A 26,022-nucleotide genomic window follows, 5' to 3' on the forward strand; every position below is an offset into this window, starting at 1 on the left:
CCACGGTGGAGAAGCAGCTGCGGCAGCACTGAGAGCCGGCTCACGGAGCGCTCGCACGCCCGCCTGCGCAGGGAACCTGGCGGCCCAGCGCCTCACTCTCTCCACCTGTGAAATGGGGTAGCAGCGCAAGGAGCGCCGGAAGGAGAAAGGTTTGCAAACCGGGAAGCGCGGGCGGTGGTGGGTGGGGCGGCGCCTGGAGGCGGAGCCCGGCCTGCGGCCCCGCAGAGCCCCGAGTCGTCGTAGTGGCCGACGTAAGCGGAGAGGCGGCGGCGGCGGCGACGCGGCGGCGACAGTAAGTGCGGGCCGGCTGTCGGGCGCGGGTCTGGCCCCCGCCCAGCTCTTCAGGCCCTCGGTCGCCCACTGGGCTCGCGCGGTCGGCGGCCTCCCGCCGCGGCCTTCCTGGGGTGCTCCAGGGAGCCTCAGGACTCCGGCCTCTGTCTTGGCGCCTCTCGCTGTGACCCCTCTCCCCAGCGTCCCTCCCCTCCCTCTCTGCTCTCTCCTCCTCCCCCTACTTTCCTCTCACTTTCCCTCTTTCTGGGTCTCTTCTTTCTCCTCCAGATTCTCTGCCCTCCTCCCCATGGATTTCCTGAGACTGGACCTCACCGCCTGGATATGGGGGGCCTGGGTATGGACAGGTCAGCCCAGAGTATCCAAAAGGTGGCTGACTGTCCAAACTGGGAAGCCTGAGGCTGGGGGTGTCCACAACCCCAAGGCAGATTCTGCCATGGCCTCTGGGCGGCACCGTGTGTTTCCCAGCAGTGCTTTCCCATCGGTTAGCTTCAACAGCCCCCCTGCCCCCATTTCATAGGTGAGGAAATAGAGACACAGAGGCGGGATTGCCAGAGTCAGTAAGAAACTTCCTGGAAACCAGCACCCAGACCTGGAGGATGGCCTGCAATGACTCCAGGCCCCTCGAGTTTCTGCTGCTTTGTGCAGCGGCTGCCCCTGGCCCCAGGTCACCCAGGACGGGAGCAGGGCTGAGCCCAACCAGCTCCTGCAGGTGCCTGAGGAACACACTCCAGGCCACAGCCAGCCCACCAGCCGAGGCTCTTCCTTACCTTTCTTTTTAATCCAAAAGCCAGCAGCTCGTTTTCATCAAGAGTAATAAGACTTAGCTCACTCCAGTGCCTTGGCCTGTGACCTGGGTGAGAGGAAATTCCAGGCTCCTTCAGAAGCTTTGTCAAGGCTGAATGGTCCTGGACAAATAGATAACTGGAGCTGAGAATGGACTCTGGCAGACTGTGGCCTGGGTGACCGAGCTGTTGGCCCCTGCACCCACACTTGGAGCTGGAGCATCTGGAAGGAACCACTTGGTCTTTGTCTGTTGTCCTACGTGGGTCATAATTTTTACATTTTAAACACTAATTTAGAAATGGTGTGTGTGTGTGTGTGCGTGTGTGTGTGTGTGTGTGTGTGTGCGCACACATGTGCATGTGTGACCACACTGTCTGGTTAGTGCTGAGCTCCCTGTGAGCAAAGCTGGGAAAGGGCTCTGCTCAACCAGGGGAGTTTAAAATAGACTTGCTGACTCGGATGCTCTGAGTATCCGGCATCCTCTTGCCTGCCTGCTGCAGGGTATATGCTGCCCCAGCAGGGGAAAACATCCTGGCTGCCCCCATTCATTCCATTCATTCCAGAGTCCATTCATTCAGCAAACATTGATGAGGGTGCCCTGCAGTGCTGCCTTCACCGCTGCTCACAACTCACTGGCCAAGAGCCAGCAGACAAGGGTGCACGTTGCCAGCCACCTGCCTCCCAGGGACGCCATGGAGTCCACATGGGCTCAGACTGCTTGGCTATGTAACCTTACTCTTACTGTGTGACTTTGGGCAAATTACTCAACCTCTTTGAGGCTCACTCTTCACCTGTGAAATGGGTCTTAGAGTACTACCTACTATACCGGGCTGTTGTCAGCCTCAAGTGCTAGGTAGAGACCTTGACATGCATGAGTACTGGATTTAATTTTAACTATCGGGAATTCTTACTGTTTGAATGTGGGACAAATCAAGTGACTTAAGTCCTCATCCTTTGCTTCTGATAAAAAGGAGACAATAATTTCTGTCCTGCCTAATTCCGGGAAATGTTGTGAGGCTCTCCCGAAATAGTAGCAGAGCCTGATAAGGCTCTGTACCTCTGTGACACAGTGTTCCCACCTCACCTGGCCTGGCTTGATGCTCTGAGTTAAGGCTCAGACTCCTACGTGAGCCGAGATGCATTGGTTTGTTTATTGCAGAAGGGACTACAGAGTATCCCATCCTCAGCTTTATGGAAGTATTTCCCATTTATCAAGCTGCTGTCATGGCCTATATAGGGCATAGAAGCAGGCGTGCTACCTTGCAGCCAAACTCCGCAGCCAGCCGGCCAGGTGACAAGCCCAGGATGGCAGGGAAGATGCTGACGTTTGTCAGCATTGCCAGCCAGTCGCAGTTTACAAAAACCATTGGAAAAAGGCTTCCCTGGGTTTGCGGATGGGGATGGGGAAGGTGAGGCTCAGAGCATGGTGACTTGCCCAAGGCCATGTACACAATTGTTACTGGCAACCTGGAATCTTCAATTTGTCTTAGCTGCTACCACAAATGGGGAGTTGCTGTCTCATGGTGGGATGTGATGAACAGAGGTGGGGACCCAGGCTGGAGCTGCAGGCTCAGGCTTGGCCATTGGCCTGGTTTGTGACCTGTTCTTTGGACCTCGGTTTCCCCACAAATGAAATGAGAGAGTGGACTATTAGATGTTTCAAACCAGCTTCTGGGGGCAGTGCTAGACACCATGAATTTGTTTGTTTGGTTTTTTTTTTAATATTATTTAATTTGAATGCCTTTACTTTTATTTATAATTTTATTTTTGAACAGATAATACATTCACAAAGTTCAGAATTCGAGAGGTGCAGAAGAGCATGCAGTGAAGTCCCCACCCTCCCCATCCCTAGCCTCCCACCTCAGAGACAACCACTGTTTGAGATTTTTTGCGTCCTTCCAGAGGATATACGTACATATGTGTGTATTTTCTCCTTCCCATCTACCCCATCCCTGCTTTTTTGCACAAATAGTACCATATTCTGCACACTTTTCCTGCTCCTTACTTTTCTCACATAAAGTTGAAGCGTTTAGAGAGCACTGTGCGCTCATCAGGGGTCCTCGTTCCTTTTGTTGTGGCTGCTTAGAAAGTTCGATGCCTTGAGACCAGATCTGCCCTTGCAGATTGATTGCCACAGGCCCCACCATGCCGCATTGCCTTACTCCCAGCTGCCCCACAATTATTTGCTACTCTGTTGCCCTTGTATGGACCGGGTGGGGGGAACCTGAGGTCACTTACAGTGTGACATCTTGTCCTTCTCCCTAATCTTTAAACCTGAAGCTCTCGAACCACGCCTTGGTGACCCTGTAGACCTCACAGCGGGGACATAGTCGGCTTTGTAGGATGGGTGAGTCCCGGCCTCAGCTTCTGATCACCTGCCCCATCTCTGCTTCTCTCTCTGCTCCAACAGTGGCCATCGTCTCAGAGGATGACTTTCATCAAAGCTCCAACTCCACCTACGGAACTGCAAGCAGCTCTCTCCGAGCTGACCAAGAAGCACTGCTTGAGAAGCTGCTGGACCGCCCGCCGCCCGGCCTGCAGAGGCCCAAGGACCGCTTCAGTGGTACCTACATCATCTTCTTCGGCTTGGGCATCGGTGGCCTGCTGCCGTGGAACTTCTTTGTCACGGCCCAGGAGTACTGGATATTCAAACTCAGCAACCGTTCCAGCCCAGCCACAGTGGAGGAGCCTAAGGGCTCGGACATCCTGGTAAGGCGTGTTCCTCCTGGGAGGCGGTGAAGGGCAACTTCATTTGGGTGCACCCTTCCAGGGAGGCTTGCAGCGTCCTAAGAGTATGGATGCAAATTGGGAAGCTGTGTGGAGTATAGTACGTAGATGGAATTCACTTCAGCCCTAAAACATGCTCTGTGTTGTATATGAGGCCTCACGCTTCAGGTGGCAGGGGAAGATGGAAATGGATAAGACACAGCCCCAGCCTTCACATTGCTTAGTATTTAACTTGGGGAGGAGACGCAAATGATGATTCTGTGCCGCGTGGTATATGGTAACCAAGAATTCAGAGTCCATGCCTCCAGGAGTTTGAAAGAGTGGATATAACAGTGCTGAGTTCAGCAGTGAGTTGCAGAAAATTCCGTAAGAACAGTGGCTACCACAAGATAGAAGGTCATTTTTCTCTCGTGTGCAAGTCTGGAGGGGGCCAGCCCAATGCTAGTGTGATGTTCCACGTGTGCAGGAACCTAGTTACTCCACCATGTGTAGCTTCCATGTTCAGGATCACTTCATAGTCTAAAATGGCTGTTGGAGTTCTAGCCATTACATCAAATAGGAAGAGGAAAAGGACAGTTATAAGAACATAAACACTCTGGGAAGTAAAACACATTGCTTTTGCTCATATTGCATGGGTCAGTCATGTGACCACAAGCACTGCAAAGGAGGCTGGGAAGTGTAGTCTTTAAGTGTTGTCTTTATCCCGGAGAACCATGTACCCAGCTCAGATAGGAGTTTGTGTAGTTATGGAAGATGGGGAATTGAAGACTGGGCGTAAGTAGTCTTGTTATTAGGGGAGAGATCTCTGCAACTTAGAAGAATGGGGAGGAGACATTCCAGGTGGAAGGAAAACTCTGAGCTATGGCAGGTTGGAAGGAAAGTTCAGATGTTTATTAGGAACAGTGAAGCATCTGGTTTTGCTATATGTGGGGTGCACATAAGAGAGAAATAAGGCTTGAGATAATTTCCTGGGCCTTGAAGACTTTGCTTGGGCCTTGAATATCAAGGTGAGGAGTCTCAGTTTGGTTGGCAGTGGCATCAAGCCCTCTCTCTCCACCTGGGGCTGCTCATTTTGTGGGGTGACTTTTCCCACGGGCAGGGAGAGTGTTAAAGAAAAAATTATTCTGCCACTTGTTAAAGTGGTAAGGAAACCTTTACTCAAGACTGTTGCAGTAAGGGAGAGAGATTGGGCTGAGCTCCAAATACTGCAAGGACAAGTGGAGATGTATAGCTAAGGAGCAAAGTGAGGGGGTCAGTGGTTGGAATGTTACTAAGAGGAATCATCAGGGTAGAGGGATTTTTTTTCCTCCTAAATTAAGGTTTCATTATAATTTGGTTTAGTATAAAAATTGTCACTAACCTTACTTGGAAAGTAGCCATCGCATTTGAGAATTATTTCTTTTTTTAATGTTGAAGTATAGTTAATTTACAATGAAGGGTAGGGGGATTCTTGCTAAAGGCAGGCCAATGACATAGACACCAAGGGTGGGGGATGAAGAACTTGATCAGATCTCGAGGGTGATAAGATATCAAGGGTGGGGGGATTCTCCATAAACTGACTTCGAAGGATTCTTGCTAAGACTGAGCTGGCAGGTGGAGATAGGACGGGGGCTAAGGTCCAGGTTTAGTGGAGAAGAGGGTTCAGTGTGGTTACTCTTTGTCAGGAGCCTCAGTTTCCGCAGCTGATCTAGGGCAAGGTCTGCTCTCTCTTGAAAGCTCATGGATGGGGGAAGCGGGGTGCTCTAAAGGCATCCCAGGCTGGGGGTTGCCAGCTGCCCCTCTCCTCCAGGGGTGCCCCAGGGGACAAGAAGAGGATACCCTAGCAGACCCTAGCCATACCCATCAACTGGCCTAGGAGTTGGCTCGCCACCCCTTTTCTGAGAGCACCTTTGAAATCCCTGACCTAACCCCACGGAACTTTCGATGAGTCTGACGCATTGACTGAGGCATCCCTATTGTCTGTCTGGAAGGGCTCTACCATGGCTACGCAGTGGAATCACCCAGGGAGCTTTTTAAAAATTCCAGTCTGGGCCCTACCCCAGAGATTCTGATTGAATAAGGCCGAGGTGAGGTGTGGACATGGGCATTTTAAGACTTCACACTCCCTCCTCCAGCCCCAGCCCCTTGATTCTGACACCCTGTGAGGGCCTCTCCCTGTTAACTGAGGAATTCACACTCGCCTCCAGAGGCCAGAGCAGTGCGTATAAACTCATTTCTGCAGTGAAGGGCTGTCACGGAACCTAGTATAGTAATTTAGAGCGCCCTACTCAAGGCGTGGTCTTGGGACCAGGCATCCCTGGGAGTGTGTTAGTGATGCAGAGTCTCAGGCCCCCAGACTGACTGAGTCAGGAGCTGCCAACACGCCACCCTGGTGACTGGCAGGCATGGTAGAGTTTGGGAAGCACTGGCTAGGGCAGGGCTTTTGGAAACAGACTGCATGGGTTCAAACCCTGCCTCTGTGCTTAGCTCCCTGGCCTCTCGGTGCTGCCTCACCTTGCAGGCATATAACAGGAGGATAATGCACCCACCAACTTCTCAGGGTTGTTGTGAGGGGTGAGTAAATTAATAGGCATACAAAGCACTTAGAACAGGGTCTGGCACCACTACTGCGAGTTCTGTATAAACATTATTATTGTTATTATCCTTCGAGGAATGGGGCCACACTGTGAGCTGCATGTGGCCCTGGTGTATTTCCAGACGTCTGGCTTAGCCAGGGTGCTTTATGATCCACTCTCATTTACCAGTGACTCAAGCGTCCCAGCTTTCTGCCAGCCTCCGTAAATCAGCCAGCTCACTTGGGCTTCATCCAGAAGATCCCTGTCTGTCTGGGCCAGCACCCGGCCTTGGGTGGCCCCCAGGGCTACATTCCATGTGCACCTGTCCTGCCTCCTCTTCTGCCCGCTGCCCTGGCCCCAGCAGCGGGCTGCCCAGGGCAGGCGAGGATGTGCGGTCCAGTCCCTGGGAGTGGCCCTCGCCCAGTGGAGGTGTGCCGTGAGCGGCTCTTGCTGCAAGGCAGTCCCTTCCCAGCTGCAGGCACTTAGCATTCCAGGCCCTGCTGCTATGCTTTATTGCCTCTTTCCAAGTGCTGGCAGGTGCAGATGTAGTACCTGTGGCTGCCCGGAGCTCCTGGCTCTTGGCATCGGAGATGAGCGACCTGTCACCCCTCGATTCATGGGCCAGGTTTGGGAAGCAAGCATGCTGGGGTGTTTCTGCATTTTGTGCGCCATTTTTCTTTGCCTAATTCCTCATTCCTGCCACCCGCCTCCCCAGTTCTTCCCCCTCTCTTCCTGATTTCCCTGCGAGAGGCGGCTGGCCTGTGCTGTCACCTGAGGGCTACTCTGGGGGGAGCGAGCGGGGGAGAGTCAAATGGGTCTGTCTCCAGCCAGCACCTGCAGCTCAGTTAGCTGTGGGTCTGGATGTTGGTTGTTCTCCGTACTTCCTTTTTATATTTCCCAGGGACGGATACCATTGGGTGGGGAATTTGACTCCGTAGGGGTGTTTGCACAGACCCCCTCCCCGGTTATGTCACTTTCAAGGTCACCCCCCTTCTCAAGATCATTTTCTTCTGCCTGGAACACCCTTGGGGTGGTTTAGAAAGCATTCTCAGGCTCGCCTGCCCCCTTGTCTCCGTTCTCTGGAATAAGAACTTTGAATAAACTCACCACAAGACTGTGGGCCCAGAGCCAAAAAAATGAGAGCATAAAAGAGGAAGAATTGATAGGAAAAGATGGTGCTTTGGGGAGCCATCTTCTGAGCCTGACTCTGGGCCACCATGCTGGCAAGGGTGTTAAACACACTGTCTCTCATTAACCCTGTTTTTGGGGGGTTTTTTCAGGCAAAAAGCCAGAGGCTCAGAGAGGTTCGATAGCCTGCCCCTAATCACATAGCTAGGAAGGGCTGTAAACAGTTTTACGGAGAATTTAGGTGGATAGATGACTGCAGAATTTGTCCTGCCCGGAGGGTAGTGCAGAGGGGACTGTCCTGGAGACAGAGGCCACCCCACACCCTGATGTGGCCAAACCCTATTATCTTTCTTCCTGTGGAGAGCCTGACCCTGGTCTGGCCTCCTTTTCCACCCTGGAAGCCCAGGTGCCTTAGCTGTACCCTTGGATTCTGGACCCAGCTTCCAAGCTGTCAGCATCCCTGATCCCTTCCCCACACCACCTCTACCACATCCCCCTGCCCCCAACCCCAGTCCTCCCCTGGCTCTGGGGTTCGTAAACCATCCCTGATCCTGTGGGGGGCCTCCTTGGCCTCTCCTGCAAGCCTGTAGCGCTGCTGCTGGGCCAGGGACTATAAGGCGGACACACACCCCCTTTCTGCCCCAGAGAAGGTGGTGATGACACCTTCTCCCGGTCATCCCCTGCCACGAGGCCTCCACGGCCCCTGCCCACGCATTCTTCCCATTCGCCTTGGCCTGCCCAGGGCTCCTCTCTGAGGGGGCTGCGGGACATGGCCAGGTCGTGGGTGGGACCCACAGTCCGACGTGGTGTCAGCGGGGCCAGGACCCACGCCTGGCCATCTGTTGCCATCCCGTCCATCCCCTGAGCAGAGGCGCTCCAGGGGCTCAGACCAGGGAGTGGGGCAGGAGGTAGGTGTGTCTGTTACTCCTGCGAACCTCCCCTGCCTCCACCCTTCTGAACTACGGGCTCCTCATCTGGGTCCCCAGAGCCTGGCGTACTTCCCCATCAGGTCCTCACCCCACAACTCCCGGTCCTGAGGACTTATTTTGGGGTAGCAACACTCTGAGCACTTCGCCTGCATTAACTAATTTAACCCCCAGCACCCTGTGAGGCAGGAACTGCTGTTATCCGTGGTGGCGGTACCCTTTTCAAAGATGAGAATGCCTCCCCCGCCACACCGTTTGCTCCTTTGGCATAGTGAATACAGTTCTCTTACTCTACACGCCTGGGCCCCCAGCACAGAGTCGCACATGATAAATATTTGTTGCTTTAGTTATTATATGGCTGGGGAAGAAAGCCCCATCACCCCAATCCAAGGTAGGGATGGCATGGTTTTACAAGGGAGCAGAAGATCTGGGGGTCACAGTGGCCACCACCAGAGGAGTTCTGACGTTTCAGGTGGGTTAGCAGAGACATGAAGTGGGATTCCTGCATAGGGAAGGGATCCAGGTTGATCTGGTTCAGAAGGTCTCTGAGCATCTTCTCATTTATGGCACCTTTGTCCTGGCCTAACCCCTCAGCCCCGCAAAGAAACAGGATAGCATGACTTGGGAGCTATTCTTACGACTAAGGGCAGACATCCCAATTCAAGGAGAAGGGCTAAAAGCAACCAGGATGAACTAGTTTTGAGAAGGACAGATTATCAGAGGTCTTGGTAACGACCTGTTGATTTTACAAAGTCCCCGCCACATAGCCTGTACCTGCTGCCGTTGGACCCACCATCTTACTTCATCTGCAGGATGACCTGGTGTGTTAGGTGCTGTAGCTCCAGTTTTCAGATGGAGAAACTGAGCCTCACAGATTTGGAGACAGTGACCCAAGGTCACTGACAAGCAAGTGACAGAACTGGGCTGTGGACCAGTCTGGAGGTCAGCGGAGCCTGTGCTGGTAACCGGCACACTCTGGCCTCTCCATCTCCCCTAGCATCCTCCGCTCTGGCTGTACGGTAGAATCACCTGGGAGAGTTGTGAAAACCTACCCGCCTGCCCCACCCACCTGATTCTGGTGACATTGAAGGAGGGGCCTGGGCAGAAGCATTTTTAAGCTCTGGGAAGAAGCATTCTTAAGCCTTAAGGTGAGGCTAACATGCAGCCCCAAGATCCAAGAGAAAGGTTAGCAGGTGGGGGTAATGAATAGCTGTCCTCTGCCTCTACCAGAGCGTCCATTGAATGGGCTTAGGCTACATCATGAGAGACTTAGGTGAGCCCTCTAGAAGGACTTCCTGCAGTGCAAGTGGTCAAAGCTGGCAGTGGAGGGGAGAATGAGAGCAGGCTCCCTACTGGAAGTCCGAGGAATGGTTTTCCTTAACCTGGTCTTCAGAGAGTGTGGGGTGCACTCTGGGACCCTTACAAATGGAGGTGGTGATGCCAAAAGCCCAGCCTTTTTTGCACCGGTGCCAAATCAAATCTCAGAGACAGAGTTTTGGGTAATGTAGAAAAGAAGAGCTTTATTGCTTTGCCAGGCAAAGGGGGACACAGTGGGCTCCTGCCCTGAAAAGCTGTGTGTCCCAACCTGGAGGATTTGGTGAGGAGTTTTATAGCAACAATTCAAGGGTGGGGTTGCTGATAAGATCAGGGTGTGTGCAGGGCCTGCACTCCTCTAATCCTCTTCCCCCCCCCCCACCCCACCCCGGTACGCGGGCCTCTTATTGTTGTGGCCTCTCCCGTTGCGGAGCGCAGGCTCCGACGCGCAGGCTCAGTGGCCATGGCTCACAGGCCCAGCCGCTCCACGGCATGTGGGATCTTCCCGGACCGGGGCACGAACCCGTGTCCCCTTCATCGGCAGGCGGACTCCCAACCACTGCGCCACCAGGGAAGCCCTCAGGTAGTCTTCTTGATGAGCTTCTATGGTATGAAGAATGCTGACATCTTCCATTTGTTGGGTTTTAATTCTGTAAAGAGCTTAAAAACACTGTTGTGTGTATCCCTTGAGGCCAGGACCCTGCCCCTCCCTTGTCTTTGCCTCTCCTGCCTTCCCTGATTAGCAACTGCCCTTTGGAACTCAGGGAAGGTCATGGAGGCTGGAGTCTGTTCCCTACAAAAAAGGGGGTACAGAAGGGCTTCTGTGCCCGGGAGCCCCATAGGGTCCTGCTCTGTTTGACTGGATGGAGGGTCTGGTGCTCACTTGACCTAAATGCTTTGGGCTTAATTCCTCAACGTGACTCTGCTGTCCCCTGATGCCTGACAGCCTGGAAAGAGACTTCAGCCCTTCCTCTGGGCACACGCTCAGTGTGAGCTGAGGGGTTCCATAGCCACCTTCCTTGTTTGCCAGCTTCCTGAAAAAGGAGCAGTAGGGCCGACTGGGCCCCGAAGTGAATGTCCTAGCACCTAGGGTAACACAGGCCAGAGCAAGTGAAGCCGTGAGAACAGAGGACAGGGAAATGGAGACAGTCCTGGCCTCTGCTCTCCTGGGCTGCTGTCACTGCCAGAACCAGCCAGTACCCTCTCTGTGCTGGATCAGGGAGTGGACTGTGACCTGCTCCTGGAGTTTTAAGAGCCCTGGGTAGTTGATTTTGTAAAAGCTCTGTACCTGGGAGGAAACTGGGTCTGTCTGTCTCGTGGGACTGCAGGGTAGCTGGGAGCAGCCCAGAGGGTGACAGAAGGACTTCCTTTAGCCCCAGTCCCAGCGGTGCCCTCCCCCGCTGTGTGGCTTGGGGCCAGGCTTCATGGCCCCTGGGTGCTCTGAACACAGACCCGCCATGGAGCATCCGCAGCATGTACAGAGCGCCCCAGATGTCGCCGGGAGGGAAGTCTGGTATTTACTGCACATCTCCTACACAGTAACTGTGGTGTGAGGGATGGGCCGAATCCTCCTAACGTTCACCGCCTTGACCAAACCCTCGCCCTGTGCCAGCACTGTACTGAGGGCTCTGATTTGTTTATTAATTACACGATATTTATTAAGCAACCTACTGTGTGCCAGAAGCTTTCTTTTCCTTATCTCTTTTGCTCCTTACTACAGCCCTCAGGGATAGGTATTATTATACCCATTTTACAGAGAAGGGAACCAAAGCTCAAAAAATACAGGTTATTTTTTCCCAGGCACAAAGTCAGTGACTCAGGCCGGGCCATCTGAACCCACATTGTCCATGCCCTTAACCCTGGGCTCCATATCAGCCTTTCCAGATGTTTTCAGACTACACATTTCATCTGGCAGAACGTACATGTCTGTAATGGAAACAGCAGTTTCATGAAGCAGCATCTACACTTTAAAAAAATCTCTGATTGTAGTTTTCAAGGAGGAGCAAGTGATCATCTGTGCTGATCTTATAAATGGCTTATAAGCCACCCAGGCTGAGAAGGATGGAGAGTTTGCCTTTGGATTTAACCTCGTGTGGGCCCTTGGTGTCCTTGGGGAGCAGCGACATGGGGGTAGGGGCAGAAGCTGGACCCGAGGCCGTGAGGGAGAGGATGGGGGAGGGACTGGGGAGACCGCAAACCTGGGAAATACCTCTAGGAGTTTTGCTCTGCAACTCTTTCCTTCTGGAGGATTGGAGCGGGAGTTACAGGGGATGTGTGGTCAAGAGGGTATGGATTTTCTGGGTTGTATTTTTTTTTTTTTTTCTTGGCGGTATGCGGGCCTCTCACTGCTGTGGCCTCTCCCGTTGCGGAGCACATGCTCTGGACGCGCAGGCTCAGTGGCCACGGCTCACGGGCCTAGCCGCTCCGTGGCATGTGGGATCCTCCCAGACCGGGGCACGAACCCGTGTCCCCTGCATCTGCAGATGGACTCTCAACCACTGCGCCACCAGGGAAGCCCAGTTTGTTGTATTTTTAACACAGGAGAAATAGCAGGTAGTTTGTGTGCTCATGTGAATGGTCCAGTGGAGAGGGCACTGTGGGTGCTGAGGAAGAGGAAGAAACACAGCTGAGTGCAGTCTGCAAGCAGACAGGGCCTGGGCTTGGGGCACAGTGGAGGGGGTCCTGGAAAAGCACACAGATGATGCATCCTGAGGAGCAGGAAAGAAGGCAGCAAAAGTGAAAATGAAATAAAATTCTGGTTGTGACCCGTTAAGTGGATTTCATATCCTTTATGAACAGGGTTGCAACCTGTCATTTGAAAAGCCCTGCTCCACCCATTTGCCTGTCACCTCACATCCAGCCATAAGGATGCATTTTGCCCACAGAGGAGGAAAGTGAAGCAATTAGTGACTTGCTGATGCCACGGCCACAGGGCTATGAAGACAAGAGTGGGGGCCGTAACCCAGGGGTATCTGAGTCTGTATCAGGTTTCCTGGGGCACTTGGCAGACACCCAGATTCCCAGGCTCCGCTGTGCTGGCTCCTCCTCCCTGGGGTGGGCCTGGGCACTGTTGCCAGGTGCTTCCGACATGGCCAGCTGGCAGGGTAGCAGGTATCCAGGTCTCCTCTGTCCACATGCTGTTCCTTGAGAAGCACCATTCTGGGTGTAGATGGATCGTGACGCTCCTGCAGTCCACTCCTAGTGCAACTCAGACCTCTCCGAATGGAAAAGGTGCCTAGATTCCATTTGGCAATCTACTTCTTAAGAGCAGAATTCTGAAGAATAGTGCTAAGTGAGGGAAACACCCTTCCTTACACCATGAAAGCATTTTAAGGTGGGATTTTGCCTGAGCCCTGTCATCCCAGGAAAGGAGAGGTTGGGGGCGGTCTGGGGGTCAGGCAGGTTAGGATGGGGCTGTAGGCTTCCTGAGCAGGGCATGGGTGAGTGGCCACCAGGCAGAGAGGGCAGGTCCCTCCTCCCAGCTGCCCAGTGGCCTGGGCTAGCATGGATGGCTGCTCTAAACCATTTTTAAAAATTAGAACTAAAGTGAGTCATTTTTTTTTAATTCCCTTGTCCACCCTCTGATTCTAACTGCAGACCCAGCCAGCATGCTATTCCCAGTAAATACACCTGTGATGGCTTTTTCTTCTGTTTTTAGCTCTTGCTGTGTCCTGCAGAGGGAGAGAAAAAGCCCGACCTGAAACGCTGTCAGTCATGTCTTCAGTGGCCTCGACTTCTTTTTTTATTTTCTCCCTGTGTGCTCAGGGCCCCTGTCCACAGCTGCGCCCTGCTCCCTGGCCCTCCCAGGCTCTCGATCGCTCCCCCTCTGCCTTCGGTTTTATTTCTTCCTGCACACATCCTTAGAATCTAGAGGTGATTTCCTCGACAAATTAGAACGCGGCCTGGGCCTTACATGCTCCAGAGTCTCCTTGACGTGATTGATCGTCTCGAGTACCCGGAGAGCAGAACCAAATTGTAGTCTTTGCCGGGTGCCTTCATTACAGGGCCATCTTCTGGGAGGGATCCGTGGTGGCAGCAGCGACCTGGGAGGCCATCTTGGGAGTCCATGTGTGTGCACACACACACACGCACGCATGCATCTGAGGCCTGTAGCAGCCTGTGGTTTCTGCCCACATGAACCCCCAAAGAAAAACAGCCTCCCTGTAGAGGAGAGGGCATGTTGGGTGAGGAAGTGCAGCTGGGTCTGCTCAGGACTGCCTCTTCCCGGCTGTTCTCCTGGGTTTCCTTCTACAGAGAGCAGCTGGAGCACCGCCAGGCCACCTCATTTTTTTTGTTTTTGTTTTTTGTCTACCGCTTCCTCTTTAGGCACATGCCACAGGGCCTGGTCCCTGTCCCTAGCCATCAGCCCTGGGTTGCTGATATGTGTCAGCCCTCAGGGGGCTGCAGAAGCTGAGGGGAGGTGGGGAATTTCCTTGGAAGGCCTCTTCCTCCTTGCCCTGGCCACATGATCAGGCTGCAGAAGAGGAAGGACAGGCTGGCCGAGCGTCAGCAGGGACCGAGCCCTGAATCAGCTCTCACCCCTCAGAGGTTGTGTGTGGACTTACAGGCTCCCTGTTTCTCTGACCTTTCCCTCTACCTGTTTCTGAGCCATCTCCCTGCCTACTAAGGTTCCAGCCTGAGGGTGCGTAGGGGGCACATAAAGATGCAGATCCAAGGCCTGCTTGCCCCTCAGGGACCTGGCGAGGGTGGGGTGGAAGGTCGACGGAAGTGATGCTGCCATTTTCCGTGCTCACCCTGCGTGGTGGAAAAACCTGGGGCTCAGGAGAGCTGGATTGTTTCTGACTCTTTGTCAAATTTGCGGGGCAACTTAGGGCTCCATTACCTTATTTAAGAAACTAGATCGAGGCTGGCAGACTTTTTCTAAAGGGCCAGAGGGTAAATGCTTTAGGTTTTGCGGGCCACAGGATCCCTGTCTAACAGGTGCTCAGCTCTGCCCTTGTAGAGTGAAAGCCACTGTGGATAATTCGTAAACAAAGGGGTGCAACTATTGTCCAGTATTTACAAAAAAAGAGGGTGGGCAGATTTGTCCCCAGGCCAGCCCTTTGCCAGGACTAGCCGCTCCCTTGTGGTTCTCCTCCTACGAGCGTTGTGAGATGCGTCATAGAGGTGCCCACCTGGCTTAATTTCTCTTCATAACACTTATCACTGCCTGACATATTGCCTGTTTGTTTATGCATTAGCCAGCTGTCTGCTTGACCAGAGCATCAGTTCCACGAAAGCAGGAACTTGGGCTGAGTCCCCTGTGAATAGCCGTGGGGCTCAATAAGTGTGAGCAGTGTGATGAGTTAATCAATAAGCATTCGCAGAGGGCCAGTCACGTGTCAGGGCTGGACTGCTGGCAGGGAGGGGCACGGGAGGAAGACCGTCGTCCCAGGATTAGACGCCGTGGCCCCATATTCAGGGGGGTGGAATCTCACTGTGGGGTCATTACTTTACCCGCACGCTCAGACTACACTGGAGCAGACTTCCTTCCCTGCCCCTGCCCAGTCGAGTTGCTCAAGCCCGAAACTGAGGCGTTACCTTTATTTCCCTCTGTCTTTCCACCCCCACCTTCAGCCCATCAGCAAGTCTTGTCAGTTCTACCTCTGAAACGTCTCAATCCCTCCAGTTCTCCCCTCCACGGTCTCAGCCTCGCTGGCCCCCAGGGCGCCCCCTTCAGTCGATTCTCCATGGAGGCTGCAGAAGCGGTCTTGAAGACAAAACAGAGAAGCTGTCCACTGCGCCAAGTAAGGGGACAGAGGACTGGGTCTGGGCTGTGTGACTCTGGGCAAGTACCCGACCTCTCTGAGCCTCAGCGTCCTCCTCTGCAACATAGAGGGAGCAAAGACGTGATGAACACGTGGAACGGCACCGCGTGGTGGGGGCTTGGTGAATGGGTGCTGGTACCACGTTTCTCAGCTGTTTAGAATCCCACCTCCAAACTCCAACCCCAGCCTGGACACCCAGGCCCTGCCCATGCCCCCAGCCTGGTCCCCTCCTCTCTCCCTCACTCCCAGGATTCCAAAATCACCCTGGTTTTTCAGTTGCTTGAACACACCAAGCTCCTTCATGCCGCAGAGCCAGCTGTCTGCTGTTCCCTCTGTCCAGAAAGCTTTTCTCCTCACCCGTCACACAGCTTATCCTTGGGTCTCTGTTCACACATTACCATCTCACTACCCTCTCTAACATCAATCCCCCACGAGGCTCTATTTTACCCCCTTATTTGGTTTTCCTTTTTATCCCATTTGTTATAACTTGCGGTCTTTTTTTAAAACTTGTTGCTGCCTCATTTTTTGCCTCCCTCACTAGAGCACCCCAGCTCCAGCACACGTTGGGCAGATAGCAGGGGCTCGGCCATTACTTGTTGAGTAAGTGAGTGAGCTTTGGGGATCGACTACCTTTAACATTTCTTGAATGAATGAATGAGTGGATAAATGCATAGCCCCTGCCACCCGCCCCTCCCCTTCCGTTCATCCCATCCCCTCCTGCCAGGCGACCTGCTAGACCTGGCACTGGTCATATGGTTTTGCTGCTCAGAGGCCTTCCATAGCTCCCTAGTACCGTCTGGAGTAAACACCCCTCTTCAGCCTGCTACATGGGAGCACCCGTTAGCCTCCCTCACCCCCACGTGCCCCATCATTTAACCAAACTGGAGCTTGAGAAAGGGCCAAAAGAGAGGGGACAGTGCATGAGGAGCTCCAAGGAGGGGCCAGGAGGCCAGGCTACTGGCGGAGGGGGTGTCGCTGCTCGGCCCTTCTAGGCAGACAAGCACAGGACAAATGGGCTTGGCCTGTGGGTGAGGGGCTGTGGGCGGAGGAGGGAGCTGAGCAAAGGCGAGGGGAGAGCTGGGACCCGGGGGAGTGGACGTGAGCTGCAGTCAGGTGATGGGGACGCGGTGGGGGTGGGGGGTGGCGGCAAATCATGGAGCTGGGGTGAGGGTGAAACGGAAACCGAGGAAACTTTGAAGGGAGGACACTGAGAAAAGGAGGGAGGAACCATGCGGCCTCAGGTCTTGGGGGTTCTCTTGAAGGCTTCTGATTTGGGAGCTTGGAGCTTGGGCTCAGCAGGCCACCCAGGCGGGATGGCCCGCCGGCAGCGGAAAGCGTTCTGGAGTCAGGGAGTGACGCAGGCAGGCGTGGGGCGCCGTCAGAGCTGGGGGATGAACTCCCAGGGCAGGGCTGTAGCACCAGAAGGAGGGAGCTAATGAGGCCCCTCCGATAGCAGAGAGCGCAGGGGACTGAGCCACCGAGGAGGGGGCCTGGAGGTGGCCCGTGAGTCCAGGAGGGGGCGCTGGAGGGAAGGTGCAGCGGTTTCCCGTGGCTGCTCCATTAACAAGCTACCACAACCCACGTGGTGTAGAGCAGCAGAAATTTTATTCTCACAGTTCTGGAGGCTAGAAGTCCAAAAGCAAGGCTCCAGCAGGACCGTGCTCCCCCTCTACCCCCTACAAAGACTCTGGGAAGAATCTTGCCTCCTCCAGGTTCCAGGGGCTCCCAGCGAGCCTTGGCTTCCCTTGGCGTGCGGCAGCACAACTCCAGTCTCGGCCTCTGCGTTCACTGGGCGCCCTCCCTGTGTGTCTGTCTCTGTGCCCTCTCCTTCTTGTAAGGACACTGGTCCTTGGATTTAGGGCTCACTCTGATCCAGTGTGACCTCGTCTTAACTAATTATATCTGCAAAGACCCTATTTCCAAATCAGGTCGCATTTGAGATTCTGTGTTGACGTGAATTTGGGGGGGACACAGTTCAGCCCATTGTAGTGGGTGGCATGTGGTGACAGGGGCCTGAGGGCTCAGACCAGGCGGTGGTTATGGGTGGGCTGCAAAGAGGACCCCTTGAAGGACTCTTTCCCCGGAGCCACCCAGGAGCGGGTAAGGCGTTCACAGTGAGGGCAGAGGCTGCATTTTAGGGAGTTTGGAGTGAAAGGATGGAGGGGCCTGGTGGCCAAAGACTGTGAAGTCAGAGAGGTTTATTTTCTTAGCCCAAGGGAGACCTGAGTGAGCCTCTTAGGCAGAAGAGTAGGAGGGAGCAGCAGTGAGGGAGCGAGAGAGGAAATGTGGGTGGGGAAGGTGAGGATTCGTGGTGGAGGAAGAGCACCTTCTTGCCCTGGAAAGCTTTACACAGAGGGGAGGGAGGGCAGGGGGGCTCATTCCAGAAAACCTCAGGAACTTTGCTTATCCTCTGGCAGGAGTTCCAAAGGAGGTGTGAAAGAAGATCACAGGCTGAGGAGGGCTTCCAAGCTACTGAAGAGCAAGATTTATAGTGGCCCCGGGGAGTCTGGGCCTGGAGAAGGCCTGAGAGTCCATGCTCAGGCCAAGCATCAGGGCTGATGTTAGAACAGCATGCAAAGGTCTCATGGGGCCTTCTCTCCTTAGAGTGGCTGGGTCATCTTTCCGGGCCTTACCTGTCTGGCTCTGACCCCAGCTTTGCTGTGCCCTTGGGCCCCTGGCTACCCCGTCACACCTCGGTGGATCTGGGCTCCTGTTTCCCTCACCTCTCTGAGCCCTGGAACAGGCATTGCCCCTCCCTGCTCATCCAGGCCCCCAGCCACAAACCCCTTAGTTTTCTGAGGCCGGTGCCCCAAACAGGGGGCCTTAGAAGCCACAGACAGGACGCCACCTGCACCCCTCGCGGGGACACCGGCCCTCTGCTCACTTCTTGGCCTGCCCAGGAGTGACTGTGACCAGTGCCAGGGTGGAGGCGCTTCCCCTGCAGCATCCCGGGCACAGAACTCAGCTCTGGGCTGTCCGAAGGCAGCAAGGTTGCAATGGCAAAAGCTATTCTTGGCTCCAGCCTGCTCGCTGCTGCTAATTTCATGCTCCTGTGATCCAGGTAACGCTTTGCTGCCTCGAGCTGCCACTCCCCAGGCTTGAATCGCTTTTTCTCGCCCCGCAGGAGCCCAGCTGCCTCCGCTGTGCTCTTGAGGTGGGGGCCACGCAAAGCTGCCTCTCAGAAGCCGCTGGGCAGCCGGCCCCAAGCTAGGTGGCCGCGGCTCGTGACTAATTTGCTGCACTTATTTCAAAGTGCGCAAATGGCATTCGGGGCAGAGGAAGCTTACCCAGGGCCTGCCAGAGATAAACGGGCTCATTTCGGGGCCTCCCTGCCTGAAGAAACCTCCTTCCCTGGACTCTGAGCTCAGAATTAAATTCTTCCAGAAGAGATGCTTAGCACGGAGGCTCTCAGCGTGGAGGAGAGGAAATGCTCCCCGACGTAAAATGTGCCTCACATCTGGCCAGCTGGCTCTGCTGGGTTTTTAGATTGTGTTTGAAGAGCATCTCTCCCCCTTCCTGGTGTTCACAAGATAGGCTAGAGGGTCACGGACGGAAATGGTTCCTTCCTCTCCACTGCAAGTGGATCAATGCCCTGTGTCGCAGCCACAGGGCTGCTCCACACCGACCTGCCGCCTGGGGGCCGCTGGCACCTAGCGCCCCCGGGCGGGCTCTGTCCACGCTCTGGGTTTTGATTCCCGCCCCCACCCGTCCTGGGGCGTTCTGCTGGGGTTTGCGTGGTCAGGAGAGAAGCTGGAAGCCTGCGCAGTGCTTCCCAACTACAGTGTCCTCCTTCACATGGCGTGTGCTTATCAGCAGGCCGTGTCTGTCCATTTCGGCGGCTGGCAGGAGTGGGGGCTTTTCTCTCGATCTTTATTTTTTTGTGTGTGATGTTTACTGCTACTCCGATCTACAGGCCTGAGGAAATGCAGAAGGGAATGGACGGTGGGGTTTAAGGAAAAGAGAGAGTTAACAGGCAGAGGGGAGAACTCAAGCCCCATCATTTCTGGCTGGGGCAGAGGGAAGACGCCACCCTGATGGACCCTTTGATCCCGCGGGCTGGTCCCAGCTCACTGCTGGGAAGGCATGTGGGCTGCCAGTCCCGGCCTCTGGGGCAGCCAGTGACATGCTGTAATCCCAGTGATGGTGTTTGGGTTTGTGTGACTGTGAGGCAGGCGGCCTCAGCTACCGCGGCTCTTACGTTTGTGGAGCGATGATAACGATCTCCCCATCCCACCCCTGCCCTGCATCAGAAAATCCTGCCACCAGCACTCTCCAAGTGTGCACCTCTGTGCAATTCATCCACCTCTGTTAACTTCAAGCTTCTTGTCTGTGAAATGGGAGCAATCCCAGTTCTGACTTGCTCTTACACGCTGAGTTAAGAGCAAATGGACTGGGGTCTGTGCTGACCACATGTGAGCAGTTTTGTTCAAATGTCAATAACCTGGTACTGTGCAGGGCTTCCGTGTCCATTGGATTACCTGGCAAGTGCCAAAGAGGACCTTTGATGTTACCTTTGCCAGATGCCGAGCCCTAGGTAATTGCAGAGTGCAGGGGAGATACTGGAGGGCAGGGGGATTAGACTAGACATTCAAGGAGCAGAAGTTTCCCTCTTTGTTCCTCAGAGCTGGGCTCGCCTCACATTGAGTTGGAGAATTCCGAATGGTGGGGCCGCGCTCTCTCCTCAGCACCCCGAGGGGCAGGGGCAGGTGCTGGGGCTACATTCCTGCCTCTTTGCCCTGTGTTTGGATTGAATGGATCACAGGGTGCCTTTCTGTCTCAGTGCAGTAGATTCCTGTGGGTGCTGAGGAAAGCCTCAGGGTGGTCTGTTCCGACAAACGAGCTGGGGTTAGAGTCCTGAGTGGCAAAGAAGCATCCATCCCCGCCTTTGCAGGTGCTCTTCCCGCCTCTTGGAATGCCATTTCTCTCTCCACCAGCAACACCTCCCCATATCTGTCTGGCAAACTTCCCCCCATCTTTCAGGCTACAGTCCAAGATGGCCTCCTATGGGAAGCCCCACCCACCCCCGCAAACTCCCTCCTTCCCTCCCCTCCCCTCCCTTGTATCCACTGTTCTACAGCTGCAGGATTGCACCAGACTACGTGCTGCCTAAGGGCATCAGGCGCCCTTTCCTGTCTGTTTTATACGCCAAACCACCAGCACGATGTTGGGCACACAGTGAACAGAGGAGTGGGTAGAACAGGAAGGGATGCTGATGTGGATGGACAGTGGCCACTCAGCCAGGCTGAGGGCTGTGATATTACCAGCCTCTGGGTCTCCCGCCTCCTGGGGCAGGCAGACCTGCTTGGGGACCTTTCATCATCTCATAAAGTCCTGCCCTGCTACACCCACCCACCTTCCAGCCCTGCCTTCTTCCTGAATCAGATACGGTCTCCCACCTGCAATTATGTCAGGCCCAAACTGACCCCCATGAGCTGTGTAAGCAGGGCTGCCGTGCTGCACAGCTCTGCGGAGCTCCTTTCATGTCGCCGTCCACGTGACTGGTCCCTCTGGGGTTGTGCACAGCACAGCCTCCACTGTCACAGGAGGGGGCCCAGTGCCATTGCCTTCCTCCACTCCTCCGAGATCGGAGTCCTTGGTGTCCTTGGGTTTACCTCTGGAGGTAGAGGCTGCAGACTTGTTGCAGGGTGCCTGGTGGGATAAATAACAACAGAGCCTTCTGAGGGAACTCTCAGGAATCGGTCCCAAGTGGAGGTGAACCATGGTGTGAATTATCCCCAAACATTGCATTACGTAAAATCACCCTGTGGGATGGAGATTTCAGATTTCTTCGGAGGGGGCAGCACTGTTACCATTCTGACTGCGATGCGTTTGAACCAGTATTCCGACGTCTTCACATTTCCTTGAGTAAACTGGGAGAAGGTAACCTCAACAGGCCTTGGAAGCAAATGAGACGAACCCAGGAAGTGAGTACCAGCTGCAAGTCTGCAATGTGTGGGATCGAGAATTGAACATAGGGCCTTTGCTGTTGGATGTTTTTAGAAAGGAGCCTGAGGCAGCACCTTACCTGTGATACTCCGTGGGGAGTGCAGTCCTAGGGAAGTAAGAGTGAGGGAAAGGGAAGTGAGGCAGGGATGGAAGAGAACAGATAGAGGCTGTGGTATCACTGTGCTGGCCACAGCTCTGCAACTAAACACAGCTGCTTGCTCAGGCACACGGGATGTCTCCCGAGGAGCCACGTGGAGCCACCACATTTTAGAACACATGTGGTGGAGGGGGGTGAGGAAGGAAAGACAAGCAATGTGTCTCTAGTCTCCTTCCCATCTCCTCTCAATGGTTGAAGCCTACCTTGTGGGTGGGGCTTTGCCTCCCCCACCCTTCAGAGAGGGTCACCCGGCCCCTCCCAGAGCCACCCAGGGAGCAAGAGCCTCTGCGAGCACAGCCCAAGCAGTACGCAGGCTCAGGGGTCTCTCCTTGGCAGCTGGCCCCCCTGCTGGTGGCGGCAGTGGCTTTATGACCACGTGGGACCAAGTAGCAAGGCAAATGGCCTAAGGGGCGGGTGAGGTGAGCAGATCTGGGGTGGCACGTAAACTAAGTCCAGTTTCTTGAAATCAGTGCATGCTGCTTGCAAAAATGATCCTAATTTTAGCCAAGGATTTGGAGAGGAAAGGCTAGGGGGACTGATGTGGTCGGCAAGCATAACCTTCGTTCCCCTCGTGGGCAGGCACGTCGGTCCTCATGTCTGGCAAGAAGTTGAATAAAATCATGGTCAGCTCTCTCTGCCTTCATCAAGGAACTGAATTTAAATTGCAACAGGAAGGCTGCGATATTCAGAAAAAACCCATTACTAGGAACTCAGCTATCCCAAACCCTCACTAAATAGGAACCTACTGCTGCAGAACAGAAAACTACCAACTTAGCAGCTTACAGCAACACACGTTTGTTATCTCACAGTATCTGTAGGCCAGGAGTCTGGGCACAGCCTAACCCAGGCTTCTGCTCAGGGTCTCACTGGCTGCAGTAAGGGGTAGCCAAGGCTGCAGTCTCACTGGAGGCTCAGCTGGAGAAGGATCACTTCCAGGCTTACTTGGGTTGTTGGCAGAACTCAGTTCCTTGTGGTTGTAGGACTGAGAGCTTCAGTTTCTTGCTGGGTATTGGCCAGAAACCACTCTCAGCGACTAGGGGTCACCTGCAGTCGTTGCCACGTGGGTTTCCTTAGCCTGGCCCCCTGCCTTCTCCAAGCCGTCAAGGGAGGAAAAAAAGAGTCCAGCAAGATGGGTACCACCATCTCATGTAACATAATCCCATCCACATAATTGTGTATACCCGTCACCTTTGCCATGTTCTGTCAGTTAGAAGCAAGTCCAGGCAGGTCCCAGCCACACTCAGTAGAGGGGATGATACAAGGGCATGAACACAGGAGGCTGGGATCATGGGGGCCACCCTAAGAGCCTGCCCACCACACCTCATTTTGCTAGAACTCTGCTTATAAGCAAAAGCAGCAAATAAGTCAAAACCACCACATGTTTGTATCAGGAATTAAGTTTAAAAAAAAAAGCTCTGTGGTATGTGCTGATTCCACCTGTGTCACTAACCACAGCTCCCGGATCTGAACCAGTAGAAAGATGACCCAGGGTCAAGTCCGTTCTTCCCCTGCCTCTGCGCCCCACCCTGCCCCCCGACCACGTGCCCTTTGTAAAGCAGAGAAATGGGCTCAATCAACAGAAAGGGGGCTCCTAGCCTTACCCAGTTGTCAATATTTAAAAAGCTTTTCCAACATTAAAAGGAACTTCTTCTGCTTAAATATCAACAAACCAGAACATTCAATTACCTAGAAAATCCCCATTCCTAAAATGTTCAAGTAACCTGAGCCTGCTTGAAAAAACAAAGACAGAGCTTCTGCATCCCACGTGATGACCATTTATAGAGTTGCCACAAAATGAACAGCCACTGAAGGAAGGCTGTCATGAGGAACTCAGATTTGCGGCAGTCCTGGCCCCCACCTGCAGCTGTCTCTTCCTTGGGGCCCTTTTCCTTTGCTTCCAGCTGCCCATCGCCTGCCTGGCCTCACCTATGCCCAGCCACTATGTCAAGGAGTAATTGACTGAGTGCCTCGGACCAGTCCAGGCTCCACTGAACCCATCAGACTAGGACAATGCAGTGGCCCCTCAAAGGAGGAAGGCTATTTCTAAGGCTCATGGTTGATGGACCACAGTAGCTGTGATTATCATTTTAATTGCAAGGCCATCACAATCTTATATTCAGGGTGTGGATATCAGAGGCCACAAAGCACTCTGCAGCCTTAAAAACAGACTGTGGAGACGGTCTGTGCTTCAGACTAGAAGTGGCCCATTATGACATCTTTCTTTCTTGGCCTCCACATTGCAGTCAGACTCTCCCAGAAAGGAAAGATCTTACCCTCCCTGTTAAGGTCGGATGCAAATCCCACCCACCTCCTCTGGGATCTTTTCCCCAAACCATATTCATTGCCATTCTCTCCAGGATTCAGCCCCCTCGTCCTACTTCCCTACCCAGAACTCCCTTAGAACTCACTGCTCCTACCACTGATTTGACAACAACCCCCCACAGAATTCTGACAGCTCTCCCTGCGGTGTTCTGAGACATTAAAAAACCTCACACTCTATCTTACACTCCCAATAGGACACCCCGTTCTTAACAGGGAAGAAGCATGTCTTAAACTCTGCAGAGATCCTACAATTGCCCGAGCTGTTTGCCCATTGGCAAGATTTTTGCACACATTGTTCTTGGTACTTGGCACATTTGTACTCAAAATAGTTCCCCAGTTAAGTTCAATTTTGTAAACTTTCCAGAGTACTCACAGCTCTTTTATGTTTTAGGGTAAAGAATATCATTCGTATAAAGCCCTTGTACTTGCACACGGTATGCTTAATACATGGAAGCTGTTTTCACGGCTTAGAACCCATTGTCATGACTGACCTGGGATTCATGGTTTGACATAAAAGGACCAAAGCCAAGATGTGTCAGCCTTTCCAGTGTTTTGGCTTTTTGTTCGACACGTATATTGAGGGATGAGGTACACTCAGTAAAAGCTACCCTAGTGAGTGGACAATTCCCTGAGCTTTGAAAAATGCATGAAGTTGCCACTCAGCTTCCTCAGCTGAAAGTTGCAGCACATGTTGATCAGGAATCTTCGTCTTTTCTGTGGTCTCATGCACTCTTTGTCTATAACACTGTCGGGCTACTTCCAGGAAAATGCCCTTTTTCCTCATCTTGGCCAGACTAAGAGCCACTTCCCAAAGCGGCTTTGACCTTGGGTAGCAGCTCTATTGAAGGAGCAAATCCAGAGTCGGAACAGAGTTTCTCTGCAAGGATCAGGGCCCCATGTATTTCTAACAGGCCTCACTTGGTTGCGAGAATGTGAGAATGGGGATGAGTCATAACAAAACCCATCTGGATATCTCTGAAATTTGACAACGGGCTAAGATGACTGATAGGGTAAAATTTTTCTTTAAACAAACGTACATACAAGTCCTGTCTCCATTGCCTCAGACGTGGGTGGAACAGGTAGGATGGGTGGGAGCATGGGCTGCAGAGCGTTAGCGTAGGGACAAAGTCCCACCCTTCCTTATGTCCCCAGCACTTAGCGTAGCTCATTGATGGTATCTGTTGTGTGACCGAGTGAGTGGTCTTAGGTTAGAGATGGGGCAAGACCATGCCATCTCGGGGTGGACTTACCCATCACTCGTACGTGTCTAAAGACAGTGGGGAGAAGACCCACCAAGAGGGGCCCTGTCCATGCTCTCAGGTGGGGCCCCTCCCCTCCATCCTGAGTGACCTCAGCAGACTCCTCACTTCTGTGATTGCAGAACTACTTTGAGAGCTACCTGGCCGTTGCCTCCACTGTACCCTCCGTGCTGTGCCTCCTGGTGAATTTCCTGCTTGTCAACAGGTAGGCCACTTTCCTCCCTCTCCGAGGCCCCTGACCTTCACCTCCAGCCTCATCCACTCCCCTTTGGTCCACAGTTGCTTCTCTTCTGCTGGCTTACATGTGTCCACTAAAGTAGGAAGCAGGCAGTTCAGACTCCTCCATGAAGACTGAGAGCCAGATCGGTTACCTGGGGCCCTGCCTATGGAATGCCCGGTCAGGGAGCCACACGCTGCCACATGGGGTCAGAGCTGACTGTCAACAGCTGCCTGGGCCGCAGGGACACCACAGATGGTGGGTGGGGCCCGGGGAGCAAGGTTTGTGGAGGCTGGTCTTCCAAGCCTTTCTGAGAGCCATCGAAAGTTAAGAGCCTGGGGACTTCCCTGGTGGTCCAATGGTTAGGACTCTGTGCTTCCAACGCAGGGGCCACGGATTCGATCCCCGGTCTGTCAGGGAACTAAGATCCCACATGCCACGTGGAGCGGTCAAAAAAAAGAAAAAAAACATCAGAGCTAGAAGTTAAGAGGCTGGCACCCCACCACCCTGGCTCTCACTATATGGGAATGGGTCACTCAGTGCTCAGTGCCAAGCTGGTAACAGCAGCTCATGAGTCGACCGCCTATGGGGGAGGTCAGTGGGCGACTTCTGACACAGCATTTGTGAAG

The 26,022-nt window shown here is 53.8% G+C and overlaps 1 protein-coding gene across 1 annotated transcript in view; it reads left to right on the plus strand.

Annotated features, from left to right (window-relative positions):
• The window catches only part of SLC29A3 (solute carrier family 29 member 3), an 82,102-nt gene that overhangs the window by 17,436 nt on the left and 38,644 nt on the right, over positions 1 to 26,022 (plus strand). The window contains exons 2-4 of the mRNA XM_022590814.2: positions 122 to 292; positions 3,385 to 3,783; positions 25,299 to 25,381. Coding sequence (XP_022446522.2) covers positions 122 to 292; positions 3,385 to 3,783; positions 25,299 to 25,381 — 653 coding nt within the window. The remainder of the gene's footprint in view (positions 1 to 121; positions 293 to 3,384; positions 3,784 to 25,298; positions 25,382 to 26,022) is intronic.

The sequence above is a fragment of the Delphinapterus leucas genome, chromosome 16, assembly GCF_059928025.1.
Source record: "Delphinapterus leucas isolate spDelLeu-1000000601 "Yukka" chromosome 16, BTC_Dleu_Yukka2, whole genome shotgun sequence".
In the NCBI taxonomy this organism is placed as follows: domain Eukaryota; kingdom Metazoa; phylum Chordata; class Mammalia; order Artiodactyla; family Monodontidae; genus Delphinapterus; species Delphinapterus leucas.